The 14,750-nt window shown below is 37.2% G+C and overlaps 1 protein-coding gene across 5 annotated transcripts in view; it reads left to right on the top strand.

Moving 5' to 3' along the window:
• Nucleotides 1-14,750, top strand: part of Arid4b (AT-rich interaction domain 4B) — a 132,033-nt gene that overhangs the window by 72,787 nt on the left and 44,496 nt on the right. For all 5 annotated transcript variants that reach the window (XR_003838576.2, XM_029484988.2, XM_085831279.1 and 2 more), the window contains exons 8-10: nt 3,432-3,570; nt 5,646-5,725; nt 13,688-13,764. Coding sequence is in view for 4 of the 5 variants with exons in the window: in XM_029484988.2 (XP_029340848.1) it covers nt 3,432-3,570; nt 5,646-5,725; nt 13,688-13,764 (296 nt within the window). In the remaining variant the exon portion in view is untranslated. The remainder of the gene's footprint in view (nt 1-3,431; nt 3,571-5,645; nt 5,726-13,687; nt 13,765-14,750) is intronic.

Here is a 14,750-nt window from a genome sequence, read left to right as displayed (position 1 = left end):
CAGAAGAGAAATAAAGGCTAACAAATTTGCTTTCAGTAACAAAGCTTACTCACGACTATATGCTGTGTCCTTTGATAGTGCAACGATTATTTGGAAAATGAATGTCTGTGACTTTAATTCGCATATTATAAACCTTGCTTTTTAAAAATTTATGATTTTAAGTATGTTCACAAAATTGTGCAATGATTGCTACTTTACTACTGTCTGATTCCAAAAGATATTTTTATGTACCTTTTTTGAAATAAAAGTTACTGTTTTCGTCTTTTTTTTTTTTTTTTTAATAAATGTGGAAGTAGAAATTGAATCTAGGGCTCTTGGACATGCTATGGAAAGTCGTCTATCCCTGATTTGCACTCCTGTTAACAGTTTAATTTTTGGTAAAAATCAGGAAATATCCCTTTGATGATTGCTTATGTCCATATATCCAGTGGTTCAGTCTTTAAGAACCTATGCATTATTAATTATCTACTAAAATTAATCTCTTTAAAATATACAACACATCATGTATGAAATTGCTCTATTCTTGTCTGAAATAATAGTGGATTGTTGAAACTAGAAATGTATTTGAACTATTGTTTAGAAATCTTTTTTTTTTTAGTATTCTGAATTTTCTTATCATGAAATTCAATATAAAGTGTCCTTTTGTTTTCTTACCTCTTTTCCTTTATAGAATTAGGTCAACTTTTTTCTAATGTCAAGGAAGCATATTACCTGATTTCAGATACTTCTTCCTCTGTTAGTTGACAAATTCCCATTTTAGTAGCCCAGTGTGACATTCTGTGTTCCTGAATGTATTCTTTTTTCTTTTTCTAGGTAGTAATTTTTTCTTTAAATTCAGTTTATATTCTGATCACAATCTCCAATTCCCTCCTCTCCTTCCAGTCCCATCCTTATAAATCCTTCCCCACATTGCCCCTCCCCTTCTCCTCAGAGAAGGGAACCCGCTCCCCCTTGGGTGCCATCTGCTCCCAGCAGGACTAGGCACATTCTCTCCCACTGTGAGGCCCACCTAGGCAGTCCAGGTAGGGTGATCAGAAACCAAGGCAGCCCCACACTGCTCATGCTTCACTTGGTAGGGCACCCACATGAAGACAAAGCTGCATATTTGCCACAAATGTGTTGGGGTCTTAATTCCAGCTCCAGCATGATCCGTGGTTGTTGGCCAGTCTCTGTGAGGCCTCAAGGCCCAGGTTAGGTGACTCTGTAGGTTTTTTTGTTTTTGTTTTTTTGTTTTTTTTTTTGTGGTGTCCTTGACCCTTCTAGCTTGCTCATTTCTATCCCCACTCTTCCACAAGACCCCTGAACTCTACCTGATATTTGCTGGTGGGTCTCTGCATCTGTCTTCATCCTACACAGCTGTTAAAGACAAAAACGTCATGAATTTTGCAGGTAGTAATTTTTTTAAAGAGTTATTTTAGAAACAACCCCAATTAGAAGTCAGAGTGAAGAATCTGGCATTGATGAACACCACAGCAGAAAAAAAAACAGCTGCAGGGACGAGACAGTAATGAACTTCAACCCAACAACAGTCTTAAAGAAAATCTGATATTTGAATTCACACTGAGAGAGACACAAGAGATGTCCATTGCAAACAATTTTGAGCAATAGGGCGGGGAGAAGGTATGGGATGTAGAACAGTTGAAGGGTGGACCAGGAAGAGAATAAAATCTGGAGTGTCAAAAAATAAAAAAGATTAAAAAGAAGGAATATAAAAAAACCATCAGGATCTACTTAAAATAGTACAAAAGATTCTGGGCTAATATCCACTTATCAGTGAGTACATATTGTGTGAGTTCTTTTGTGATTGGGTTACCTCACTCAGGATGATGCCCTCTAGGTCCATCCATTTGCCTAGGAATTTCATAAATTCATTCTTTTTAATAGCTGAGTAGTACTACTCCATTGTGTAAATGTACCACATACAATTTGCTAAACACATAAAACTCAAGAAGAACGAAGACCAAAGTGTGGACACTTTGCCCCTTCTTAGAATTGGGAACAAAACACCCACGGAAGGACTTACAGAATCACAGTTTGGAGCTGAGACAAAAGGATGGACCATCTAGAGACTGCCATATCTGGGAATCCATCCCATAATCAGCCTCCAAACGCTGAAACCATTGCATACACTAGCAAGATTTTGCTGAAAGGACCCAGATATAGCTGTCTCTTGTGAGGCTATGCCGGGGCTTAGCAAACACAGAAGTGGATGTTCACAGTCAGCTATTGGATGGAACACAGAGCCCCCAATGGAGGAGCTAGAGAAAATAGCCAAGGAGCTAAAGGAATCTGCAACCCTATAGGTGGAACAACAATATGTACTAACCAATAACCCCCTGGAGCTTGTGTCTCTAGCTGCATATGTATCAGAAGATGGCCTAGTTGGACATCAGTGGAAAGAGAGGCCCATTGGTCGTGCAAACTTTATCTGCCTCAGTACAGGGGAACACCAGGGCCAAGAAGTGGGAGTGGGTGGGTGGGGGAGTGAGTGTGGGAGCATGTGGGGGACTTTTGGGATAGCTTTGGAAATGTAAATGAAATAAATACCCAATTAAAAAAAATAGTACAAAAGATATTTAAAATCAGGGATTCCAAAGCAAGGAATAGAATATCACCATGTAGAAAGCTCATGTCCTTCCTCTCCAGGCTTATCTTCTGAATGTATTTTACAGAAGCACAAAGAACCATGTGTGTATTTTGTGTATACTGAACTGCAATGGTTGTTTCTTAACTGGATTGTATCCTTGCCCCTTTACTGTTAATTTCCAGCTTTTTTCCCCCCAATCTTTTTTTTTTTTAAGGTTTTATTTTATATGTATGGGGATGTATGTCTTAAGTACCATGTATATGCATTGGGAATGTATGTCTTAAGTACCATGTATATGCATTGCCTGCAGAAACCAGAAGAGGGCATTGGTTCCCATGGGACTGGAATTAGGAGGGGCTTGTGAGTGTGTTGGGAAGATCAGCTGGTTCTCTGCAATAGACAGTATTCTTATCCCCTGAGCCACCTCTCTAACCCCTGTCTTCTCCCTTTTTAAGTTTGCTCAGTTTTGGGAATACTAGACGACTGTCTCCTAAATGCCTTGGAGATCTGAGCTTAGGATCTCCTATCTTGTAGTGTAATGCCAAGATGTGTAATATGGTCTTTTAGCCTTTGTGGGTTGGAGACTGGCTATTCTGTTCTGCTTTTTCCCCTTAGTCTTATCTTTGTTTTATCTTTTGTAACATGTTTTGCTATGTAAATCATGTTAGCCTCAAACTTCAGTTCTCCTTGCCTTGGCCTACTGACTGTTAGAATTACAGGTATGCACTACTATGCCTATTGATGCCAGACTGCTAACAGACTGTTGAACCAGACTGCTAACTATTGGTATACTTATCTTCCTGAAGGTAAATAAGATTGTTCTATATTTTTTTTCTCTTTCTAGACCAGAGGAGGAATCTTCCTCCTCATCCAGTGATGACGATGAGGATGATAGGAAACAGACTGACGAGCTACTAGGCAAAGTTGTTTGTGTAGATTATGTTAGCTTGGATAAAAAGAAAGCGATGTGGTTTCCTGCACTGGTGAGTATTTTGAGTATAAAAGACCTTAATCCTTTGTTTTCTAAAAAATATGTATTGGGGTGGAGCTGAAGAGATGGCTCAGATTAGGAAAACTGGCTCTTCTAGAGGCCCTGAGTTTAGTTCCCAACACTCATAATGTGGCTTATAACCATCTAACGGTATTTGATACTCTCTGCTGGGATCCCAGCTGTATATGCAGATAAAGTCCCCATATACATAAAATACATAAATTAGTTTTTATTTTATTTATATGAATATTTGCTTTTATATGTATGTGCACCCTTGGAGGCCAAAAAAGGGTGTTGCATCGCTTGGAATTGGAGTTACAAACACTTGTGAGTCCTTAGGTGGGTACTAGAATCTGAACCTGGGTCCTGTGAAAGAGCAGCGAGTGCTTTTACCCATTAAGTCATCTTACTGCTTAGTTATCCGCTCTGCTTCTCCATCTTTAAGATAAGGTTTCATGTGATGGAGTTTGGCCTCCAGCTGTCTATATAATTAGGTTGGATTTTAGTTCTTGAATCTTCCACCTTCACCTTCTAGGTTAACAGGTATATACCACTGTGCCTGGCTATAAACAGTAGGTTTTAATGAGGTAAGTTTGTACAGGAAACATTGGTTTTTCTAACTAATGGTGTTTATACTTAAACGGTAGGAGAGAGTGTCTAATTTTAATAAGCCAGCAAAGATTACTTTCTAAATCATTTAAATACAAAGAAGTCTTGGTGATGTCTAAGAGAAGCAGTTTGATAATGAAGAAACTGGGTATTTTGGGTAGAAAAAACATGATATAAACTTATAGAACTCCTAAGTTCACTATGAAGTCTAAAATGCAAAAGGAGGGCAGATTTTTTGTGAATTGGCACTCACCTTTCTGGGCCAGACATTGCACAGCTGGGTAAAGGTTTCACTTAACCTAACCCTGAGTCAAGTCCTGAAGCTCCTAAAGTAGAAGAAGAGAGTTGACTCCTGTAGTTGTTCTCTCGTCTATATCCATACGCAGTCCTTCCCTGTCCCAAGTAAATAAATGTAAAAAAAAAATTTTTTTAGAATATGAATGCTAAAAAGTAAAAGAAGTTTTTTGATAAAAATTTAACACTGTTCTGTGTAAATAAAATATACTTGTATGAAAACTTAGCCACATGTGCACACACTCTTGTGCATTGTGACTTTGATTAGCTAAATAAGGATCTCCCATTCACACCCTGTATTGTGATTTCTGAGTCATGCTGCCACACCTGTCTTTCTGTATAATTGCCATGGATCCTAACTCATGGCAAATACGGTTGACCCATCTCCTAGCCCAGGAATGTTTTAAGGCATTTTTTGTAAATTCAAAATTAACTTTGAAAATTATTTGTCTATGTGTTTCTGTGTATACTATGCATATGAAGGTACCTGTGAAATTAGAAGACGAAGGATTCAAGTACTTGTGAACCGTCTGACAATGGGTATTAGGAATGAAGCTTGGCTCTGCTCGAAGAGCATCCGCTGTTCTTAACTGTCTGTCTGGTTTTTCGTTGTTTGATTTTGAACTAAAGAACTTCCTGCCTTAGCTTCCCATCTCCTGAGATCATTAGGTGTAGCCACAGTGCTCAGGAATCTACCATCTCACTGGCCCAATAATTTATTACTTATTTTAATTTTTAAATTGTACTCATTAAGGGGGGGTATGCCATGGCTACATACATTTGTGGAGTATACATGTGGAGGTCAGACGACAGCTTGTTGTAATTAATAGTTCTCTCTTAACACCCTGAGGGTTCTAGGATTGAAGTCATGTAACTCTCTGGTCTGGAATTCTGCTTCCTAGTGCTAGGATTAAAGGCATGTGTTCAAATGCCCAGCTGTAAGGTGAATCTTTAAAAACAGACTTTTGTATTTGATCATTTTATAAGCTTTTAGTTTTTATTGAAGGCTTAACATACGGTCCTCAAGATTCTGGGGACTCTGGGCCTTTGTCCTTGGTTCATCCACAAAGTGCTGTTCTACACCTTCAAAAACATTTAAATAGTAGGTATGTAAATAACTATAAGTATACTTTTATTTATGACTGTTCCATACTTTTTTTATAGGTGGTTTGTCCTGACTGTAGTGATGAGATTGCTGTGAAAAAAGACAATATTCTTGTTCGGTCTTTCAAAGATGGCAAATTGTAAGTATTGTTCATGTGATTTTAAAAGTCTGTCCCATATGAGCCTATTTTCCAAATTAGGGTGTTAAACTATGACCCTGTCAATTCAATTTTTGAAGAGGAATGCTTCGAAGAGAATGGCTTTCACACTCTTTGAAGTCTTACAGTATCTTTCCTTATTAAATTGGCTACCATAGACTTAGCCCTTTCTTAGTCATGTATGATAACTGGTGGTTTATTGTGGAGATGTGATATTTAATGGAGCTAACTAGATAGTGATATGTTGTATGTCTTTGGGGTTATTTATTTACTTTGGTGGGTAGTTGTGAGTGTCATATTGTACATGTAGAGGTCAGAATACATCTTGTTGGAGTTGGTTCTTCTACTGTGTGGGTTATGGGGACTAAATTCAAGCTGTTAGGCTTGACAGCAGGTATTTTCACGTGTTTGCCCATGTCCTAAGGCTTAGTTTTGATTATTTAATACTCTTTGTTTCTAAATATGATCTACTGTAGTATTTCTCAACCTGTGGGGTAAGAGCTCATTGGGGGGTCTAACATCCATTTCACGGGGGTCACCTAAGACCATCAGAAAACATAGTATTTACATTATAATTCATAACAGCAAAATTACAGTTACAAAATAGCAACAAAAATAATTTTATGGTGGGGGTGGGTCACCATAACATGAGGAATTGTTTTAAAGGGTCATAGCATTGAGAAGGTTGAGAAGTGCTGCTCTATTGGCTAATATATGACTTCTACAGTAATTTAAGTGGATTTTTAAAAAATGTATTCTACATGGCAAGAAAGCAGTCTTTCTCAGAGAACATGGCTCCTTCCCTCTCTTCCTCCCTCTCTCCTTCCCTCCTTCCTTCTTTCCTGTTTTTCGAGACAGGGTTTCTCTGTGTAGCTCCAGCTGTTCTGGAACCCCCTCTGTAGACCAGGCTGTCCTGGAACTCAGAGAGCCGCCTGCCTCTGCCTCTGCCTCTTGAATGCTCAGATTAAAGGCGTGCTTCAGCACCAGCTGACAAGGAGAGGGGTTTTTGGGTTTCTTTTTTTTAGAGAAGTGTTCTGAATTTTTAGTTTTATTTCTAAGGATTCTATAGATAGAGACTGAGTATTTCCTTTTCTCCTTTTCTCCCTTCTCTTCCCCACCTTGTTCTCACACTTGTGGACTCAGTAATGTGTACTTTTTCAGTTTCCTAATAGTGGGGATTACAGATTCATGCTACTATGACAAGCTGTTACTAGGTGTCCATTTCTTCACATTTAGCTTTTAGGTTTTCAAGTTCTGGAACTTAAAGTTTGAAAATAGTTCACGAAAACAACTTCAACAAAATTGTGATAATCACAGAAATTTCAACACCAAATTTGAGTACTTGTTTTAAGAAATAAGTGTATAATTGAGAGCAGAGAAGGAAGGGAGGTAGTAGTTAAAGGGTCTAAGCTTCAGAGGCTTACATCTGTCACAGCTGTAGTTCTTGCAGTATATCATGGACCTGGTATTTCTCCCCACTCTAGTCCCTAAAAAGAGAACTATGTGAGGTAACTGATGTGCTAATTAATTGGATTGTGGCAATCATTTTTTATAGTATGTCTGTGTCAAATTATCACATTTTATGCTTTTACATATACAATTTATTTTGTCAGTTATATCTGGCTAAAATTAGGAAAGATGATCACATATTTACTATTTAAATAATACACTAGCTGTAAAGTGTTTTAAAGACTCAGAATGAAAAATGAATAAAAGTATATATTGTGTAGAGGTGGGAAGGAAGTATGTAGATCTGAAATAGTAACTGACTTTCTGAGTGTTGTTGTGTGGTTGAGTATGACTGAGACTTACTTGCACAATCCTTACCCACTTGTATGTGTTTGAAAATTCTAAAATAAAGGACGAAATTCTTTTTAAATTCAATTTTATGTGTATGGATGTTTTCAGGATTTTTTTAAAAGCATTTTGACAGATTCTTATTTTTTATTGGATATTTCCTTTATTTTATTTACATTTCAAATGTTACCCCTTTCACAGTTCCGCGCCCCCCCCCCCCCAGAAACCCCTTATCTGGTGTTCTTCAACCCATCCACCCACTTCCACCTCCTTGCTGACACATTCCCCTACTCTTAGGCATCCAGCCTTCAGAGGACCAAGGGTGTCTTTTCCAATTGATGCCCAACAAGGCCATCCTCTGCTACCTATGCAGCTGGAGCCATGGCGTTTCCCTATGTGTACTTCTTTGATTGATGGTTTAGTCCCTGCGAGCTCTGGGGGTTCATCTGGGGTTGCAAACCCCTTCAACTCCTTCAGTCCTTTCTCTAACTCCTCCATTGGAGACCTGGTACTCAGTCCAATGGTTGTCTGCAAGCATCCGCCTCTGTATTTGCCATGCTGTGGCAGAGCCTCTCAGGAGACAGCTATATCAGGCTCCTGTCAGCAAGCACTTCTTGACATCCACAATAGTGTCAACGTTTGGTGACTGTATGTGGGATGGGTCCCCAGGTGGGGCAGTCTCTACATGGCCTTTCCTTCAGTCTCTGCTCCACACTTTGTCTCCATATTTGTTCCCGTGAGTATTTTGTTCCCCCTTTTAAGGAGGACCAAAGCATCCACACATTGGTCTTCCTTCTTCTTGAGCTTCATATGGTTTGTGAATTGTATCTTGGGTATTCCAAGCTTCTGGGCTAATATCCACTTATCAGTGAGTGTATACTATGGGAGTTCTTTTGTGACTTGGTTACCTCACTCAGGATGATATTTTCTAGTTCCATCTATTTGCCTAAGAATTTCATGAAGTCATTGTTTTTAATAGCTGAGTAGTACTCCATTGTGTAAATGTACCACATTTTCTGTATCCATTCCTCTGTTGAAGGACATCTGGGTTATTGTTTCCAGCTCCTGATTATTATAAATAAGGGTGCTATGAAACTAGTGGAGCATGTGTCTGTGTTATATGTTAGAGCTTCTTTGGGTCTATGCCCAAGAGTGGTATAGCTGCATTCTCATGTAATACTATGTTCAATTTTCTGAGTACCCGCAAGACTGATTTCCAGAGTGGTTGTCCCAGCTTGCAATCCCACCAACAGTGGAGGAGTGTTCGTCTTTCTTCACATCCTTGGCAGCATCTCTTATCACTTAAATTTTTGATCTTAGCCATTCTGACTAGTGTGTGGTGGAGTCTCAGGGTTGTTTTGATTTGCATTTCCTTGATGACTGAGCATGTTGAATATTTCCTTAGGTGCTTCTCAATCATTTGATATTCCTCAATTGAAATTCTTTGTTAGCTCTGTACCCCAATTTTAATAGGGTTATTTGGTTCTCTATTGGATGTAGGATTATTAAAGATCTTTCCCCAATCTGTTGGTTGTCATTTTGTCGTATTGACAATGTCCTTTGACTTACAGAAGCTTTGCAATCTTTTGATGAAGTCCCATTTGTTGATTGTTGATCTTTGAGCATAAGCCATTGGTGTTCTGTATAGGGAGATTTTCTTCTGTGCCATGTGTTTGAGGTTCTTCCCCACTTTTTCTTCTGTTAGTTTCAGTGTATCTGATTTTATGTGGAGGTCCTTGGTCCACTTGGACTTGAGCTTTGTACAAGGAGATAGGAATGAATCACTTTGCATTCTTCTACATGCTGACTACCTGTTGAACCAGCACCATTTGTTGAAAGTGCTGTCTTTTTTCGAAGATCAAGTGACCATCAAGTGTGTGGGTTCATTTCTGGGTCTTCAATTCTATTCCATTGATTTTCCTGCCTGTCTCTGTACCAATACCATACAGTTTTTATCACACTTGTTCTGTAATAGAGCTTCAGGTCAGGGATGGTGATTTCCCCCAGAAATTCTTTTATTGTTGAGAATAGTTTTCACTGTCCTGAGTTTTTTGTTATTCCAAATGAATTTGCAAATAACTCGTTTTAGCTCTATGAAAAATTGTGTTGGAATTTTCATGGGGATAGCATTGAATCTGTAGATTGCTTTCAGCAAGATGGCCATTTTTACCATATTAATTTTGCCAATTCATGAGCATGGGAGATCTTTCCATTTCCTGAGATCTCCTTCAATTTCTTTCTTCAGAGACTTGAAGTTCTTTTCAACAGATTTGTCACTTACTTGGTTACAGTCACAAAAAGGTATTTTATATTATTTGTGACTATTAAGGGTGTCGTTTCCCTAATTTTTTTTCCAGCTTGTTATCCTTTGAGTAGAGAAAGGTTACTGATTTGTTTGGGTTAATTTTATATCCAGCCACTTTGCTGAAGTTGTTTATCAGGTTTAGGAGTTCTCTGATGGAATTTTGGGGGTCACTATAATATCATTTGCAAATAGTGATATTTTGACTTCCTTTCCAAGTTGTATCCCTTTGACCTCCTCTTGTTGTCTAAGTATTCTGCCTAGGACTTCGAGTAGTACTGTATTGAATAGGTAGGAAGAGAGTGAATAGGTAGGGAGAGGGAGAATAGCCTTTTCTAGTCCTTGATTTTAGTGGGAATGCTTCCAGCTTCTCGCCATTTACTTTGATGCTGGCTACTGGCCTGCTGTAGATTGCTTTTATTATGTTTAGATATGGGCCTTGAATTCCTGATCTTTCCAAGACCTTTACCATGAAGGGGTGTTGAATTCTGTCAAATGCTTTCTCAGCATCTAATGAAATGATCATGTGGTATTTTTCTTTGAGTTTGTTTATGTAGTGGATTGTGTTGGTGGTTATCCGTATATTGATCCATCCCTGCATCCCTGGAATGCAGCCTATTTGATCATGATGGATAATTGTTTTTATGTTTTCTTGGATTCGGTTTTTGAGAATTTGTGTATTTTGGCATCGATATTCATAAGTAAAATTGAATCTATCTGGTCCTGGCCTTTTTTGGTTGGGAGACTTTTAATGACTGCTTCTATTTCTTTAGGGGTTATGGGACTGTTTAAACGGTTTATCTGATCCTAATTTAACTTTAGCACCTGGTATCTGGTTAGAAAATTGTCCATTTCATCCAGATTTTCTATTTTTGTTGAATATAGGCTTTTTTGTAGGACTTGATGAATTTTGGTTTCTCCTATTTCATTTTTGATTTTGTTAATTTGGATACTGTCCTTGTGCCCTCTGCTTAGTCTGGGTAATGGTTTATCTATCTTGTTCATTTTCTCAAAGAACTGGCTCCTCATTGAGTCTTTGTATAGTTCTCTTTGTTTCTACTTGGTTGATTTCTGACCTGAGTTTGATTATTTATTTCCTGCTGTCTACTCCTATTGGGTGTTTGCTTTTTGTTGTTGTTGTTCTAGAGCTTTCAGGTGTGTTGTTAAGCTGCTAGTGTATACTCTCTCCAGTTTCTTTATGGACTTTAGCACTCGGAGCTATGACTTTTCCTTCTTAGCATTGCTTTCATTGTGTCCCACAAATTTTGGTGTGCTGTTTCTTCATTTTCATTAAATTCTAAAAATTCTTTAATTTTGTTCTTTATTTCTTGACTGACCAAGTTATCACTGAGTAGAGAGTTGTTCAACTTCCATATTTATGTGGGCTTTCTGTTTTTGTTGTTATTGGAGACCAGCCTTAGTCAGTGGTGATCTGATAGAATGCATGGGATTATTTCAATCTTCTTGTATCTGTTGAGGCATATTTTGTGATCAATTATATGGTCAATTTTGGAGAAAGTACCATGAGGTGCTGAGAAGAAGGTATATTCTTTTGTTTTAGGGTGACGTGTTCTCTAGATCTCTGTTAATTGCATCTGGTTCATTGATTTCTGTGTGTCTTTATTTTCCATCTATTATCCTTTGTGGGGTTGGATTTGTGGAAAGATAATCTGTAAATTTGACTTTGTCATGGAATATCTTGGTGTCTCCATCTATTGCTGGGTATAGTAGTCTGGGCTGGCAGTTGTGTTCTCTTAGGGTATGAATGAGATCTGCCCAGGATCTTCTAGCTTTCATAGTCTCTGGTGAAAAGTCTGGTGTAATTCTGATAGGAATGCCTTTATATTTTATTTGATCCATATTGCTTTTAATATTCTTTCTCTTTTTTTGTGCATTAGGTGTTTTAACTATTATGTAACAGAAGGAATTTCTTTTCTGGTTCCATATATTTGGAGTTCAGTAGGCTTCTTGTATGTTCATGGGCATCTCTTTCTTTAAATTAGAGTAGTTTTCTTCTATAATTTTGTAGAAAATATTTATTGTTCCTTTAAGTTGAAAATTTTCACTCTCTTCTATACCTATTATCCGTAGGTTTGGTTTTCTCATTGTGTCCTGGATTTCTTGGATGTTTTGGGTTAGAAGCTTTTTGTATTTTGCAATTTTTTTTTTTTTTGAGTGTTGTGTGAATGTTTTCTGTGGTATCTTCTGCACCTGAGATTCTCTCTACTGTCTCATGTATTGTGTTGGTGATGCTTGTATCTATGACTCCTGATCTCTTTCCTAGGTTTTCTATCTCTAGGGTTGTCTCCCCTTGTGATTTCTTTATTGTTTCTATTTCCATGTTTAGATCCTGGATGGTTTTATTCATTTCCTTCATGTGTTTTGGATGTGTTTTCTTGTAGTTCTTTAAGGGATTTTTGTGTTTCCTCATTAAGGGCTTCTACCTCTTTATGTGTGTTCTTCTGCATTTCTTTAAGGGAGTTATTTATGTCCTTCTTAATAAAGTCCTCTATCATCATGAGACTAAGTGATTTTAAATCTGAGTCTTGCTTTTTTGGTGTGATGGGACTTTTAAATGATGGTGTGATGCTATGGTGGGAGAATTGGGTTCTGATGATGCCAAGTAACCTTGATTTCTGTTGCTTATGGTATTTTGCTTTTCTCTTGCCATCTGGTTATATCTAGTACTTCCTGTCCTTGCTGTCTTTGACTGAAACCTGTCCTTCCTGTTATCCTGGTTGTGTCAGATCTTCTCAGAGTCCAGCTGTCTTTGTGATTCTGGGACTCTCTGATCCTGAGATTCTGGGTGTGTTAGAGCTTCTGGGTGTCAAGCTACCTCTTGGATCCTGAAATCCTGGTGTGACCAAGCTCCTGAGATCCTGTGATCTTAGATGTGTTAGAGCACTCGAGAGTTGAGCATCTTCTGGGTGTTGTGAGACTGGTTGTGGAGCTGTCACTCAAAGTCTGGTCAGGGCACTGGCTCTGACTGGAAGGGTGCATGGATGCTTTGCTTGCATGTATGTCTGTTCATACTTCTGGTGCCTTTAGAGCTAAAGATAGTAGTAAGCCTCTGTATGGTGCTAGGGATTAAAATCTGGCCTTTTGAAAGAACAGCTGGTGCTCTTAATCCTGAGCCATCTGTCCATCAAAATAAAATATTTGAAAAAAGTTGAGCACTGAAAATTAGGTTTGGAGTATCATTTGGGTTTCTTGGGTTGGGGGTAGTAATTAGTATACCAAATATAGAAACCAAAATTTGGTTTATTTAAATTATATAACAAAAAATGATATTTTTCATTAAACCTGTCTCAGTTGTTTGTATGTAGCTCTCCTTAGGGTTGAGGCATTCTGAAATAAAATTCCTAACTACAGTTTATAAGTGGATTTATATATAAAATGTTCTTAAAACATTATTGAGAACCCCTTCAGAATAAACTAAAAACTAAAGAATTTATCTTATGAATGGGCATATTTCTTTCTGTCTTCAACTAATCTCATTATTCCAAGATAATGGCAAATTTTACTGTTGATTTCTTCCCCATTGGATTGCTACATTTTGCCATTCAAATGCTTGTTTGTATTATTACAGTGCTATAGAGATTTATCATTTGTTTTTAGGCAGAGCACTGTTTGATACTCTTTCCTTTTCTTGATTCTGGTATTTGAATTGAGGTATAAACAAAGCAAATCTTAAGGCAGGGTCCTTCTCTAGACAGTGTAATGTATAGCCCCATGTTCAGTTGTTTTTATTATGCATGATAATGGCCTTGTTTTTATGGCATTTGTGATTTGATGACTACTGTCTTAATCTCTTATTTTTTCATCTTTGTAATTGAATAATATAGTACTTCAGTTCCAAGAAAAGATGTCCATGAAATTACTAGTGACACTGTACCGAAGCCTGATGCTGTATTAAAACAAGGTAAGGGGATAATCTTGGAAAGATTATAAGTAATAAATGTTTTGTAAGTTAACAAGTTCAGTTTTCTCTTACTTTATTAATATATTTTTATTAGATATATATTTTGAAAAAACTTGCATGTCTTGTTATACGTGTTTTTTCATTCAAAGTTCTAAATAGAGTTATAATCTGGATGAAGTATTTAAAAAAAAACAAATAGCTATTTCAGTAATGTGCATTTTGCCTAGGAAATTCTCTGTTGGTTTAGAGGGTTAACAAAAATAAAATTAAAGTAATTTTTATTTGTTAACTCTGCTGCTATATTCCTAATTAATGGCTTTAATACTTATATTTGACTGAGAAGTAATGCTGTGATTGCATTTGTTAGTTTGTTTTTAGTATTGTATATTATTGTTTCTTACTGTATCAAAGGTAGATAGACTGCCTACAAATTCATGATTTGTAATTAATACCAATGTTTTATAAAAAGAGAATAACTGCTTTTAACTCATTTTAGTTTAAACTCATTATTTACAGAATTTCAAGTTTGGCTTAGTTAGATTTAGATTTGCAGAGAATATTTCTGGCTACTTTTATCCTTGTGCTTGATTTGATACTGTTTATTATTAATTGAGTAAAATACTGACTTATAGGATAATAGTGTACACTTTAATCCCAGCACTAGGGAGGCAGAGGCAAATGGACCTGTGAGTTCCAGGCCAGCCTGGTTTATATAGCCTGTTCCAGGATAATCAAAGCTACACAGAGAGATCCTATCTCAAAAACAGAAATAAAAATAAAACAAAAACAAAACCAACAAGCATGTAGAAATGAAAAAACTTTGACTCATCTGTTAAAATTGTTTGTAGGGCATAAACTTAATTTCTGTTTAAAAAAGAAAATTGCTTTTTCCTCTTGTATTTGTTTTGTTTTGTTTTGTTTGTTTGTTTGAGACAGAATTTCTCTTAGCCCTGGATGTTGTGGAATGGGCTGGCCTCAAATTCACA

Source organism: Mus caroli, unplaced genomic scaffold (genome assembly GCF_978045245.1).
Source record: "Mus caroli unplaced genomic scaffold, Mus_caroli_1 scaffold_15, whole genome shotgun sequence".
Taxonomy (NCBI): Eukaryota; Metazoa; Chordata; class Mammalia; order Rodentia; family Muridae; genus Mus; species Mus caroli.
This window is presented reverse-complemented; position numbering and strand designations above follow the sequence as displayed.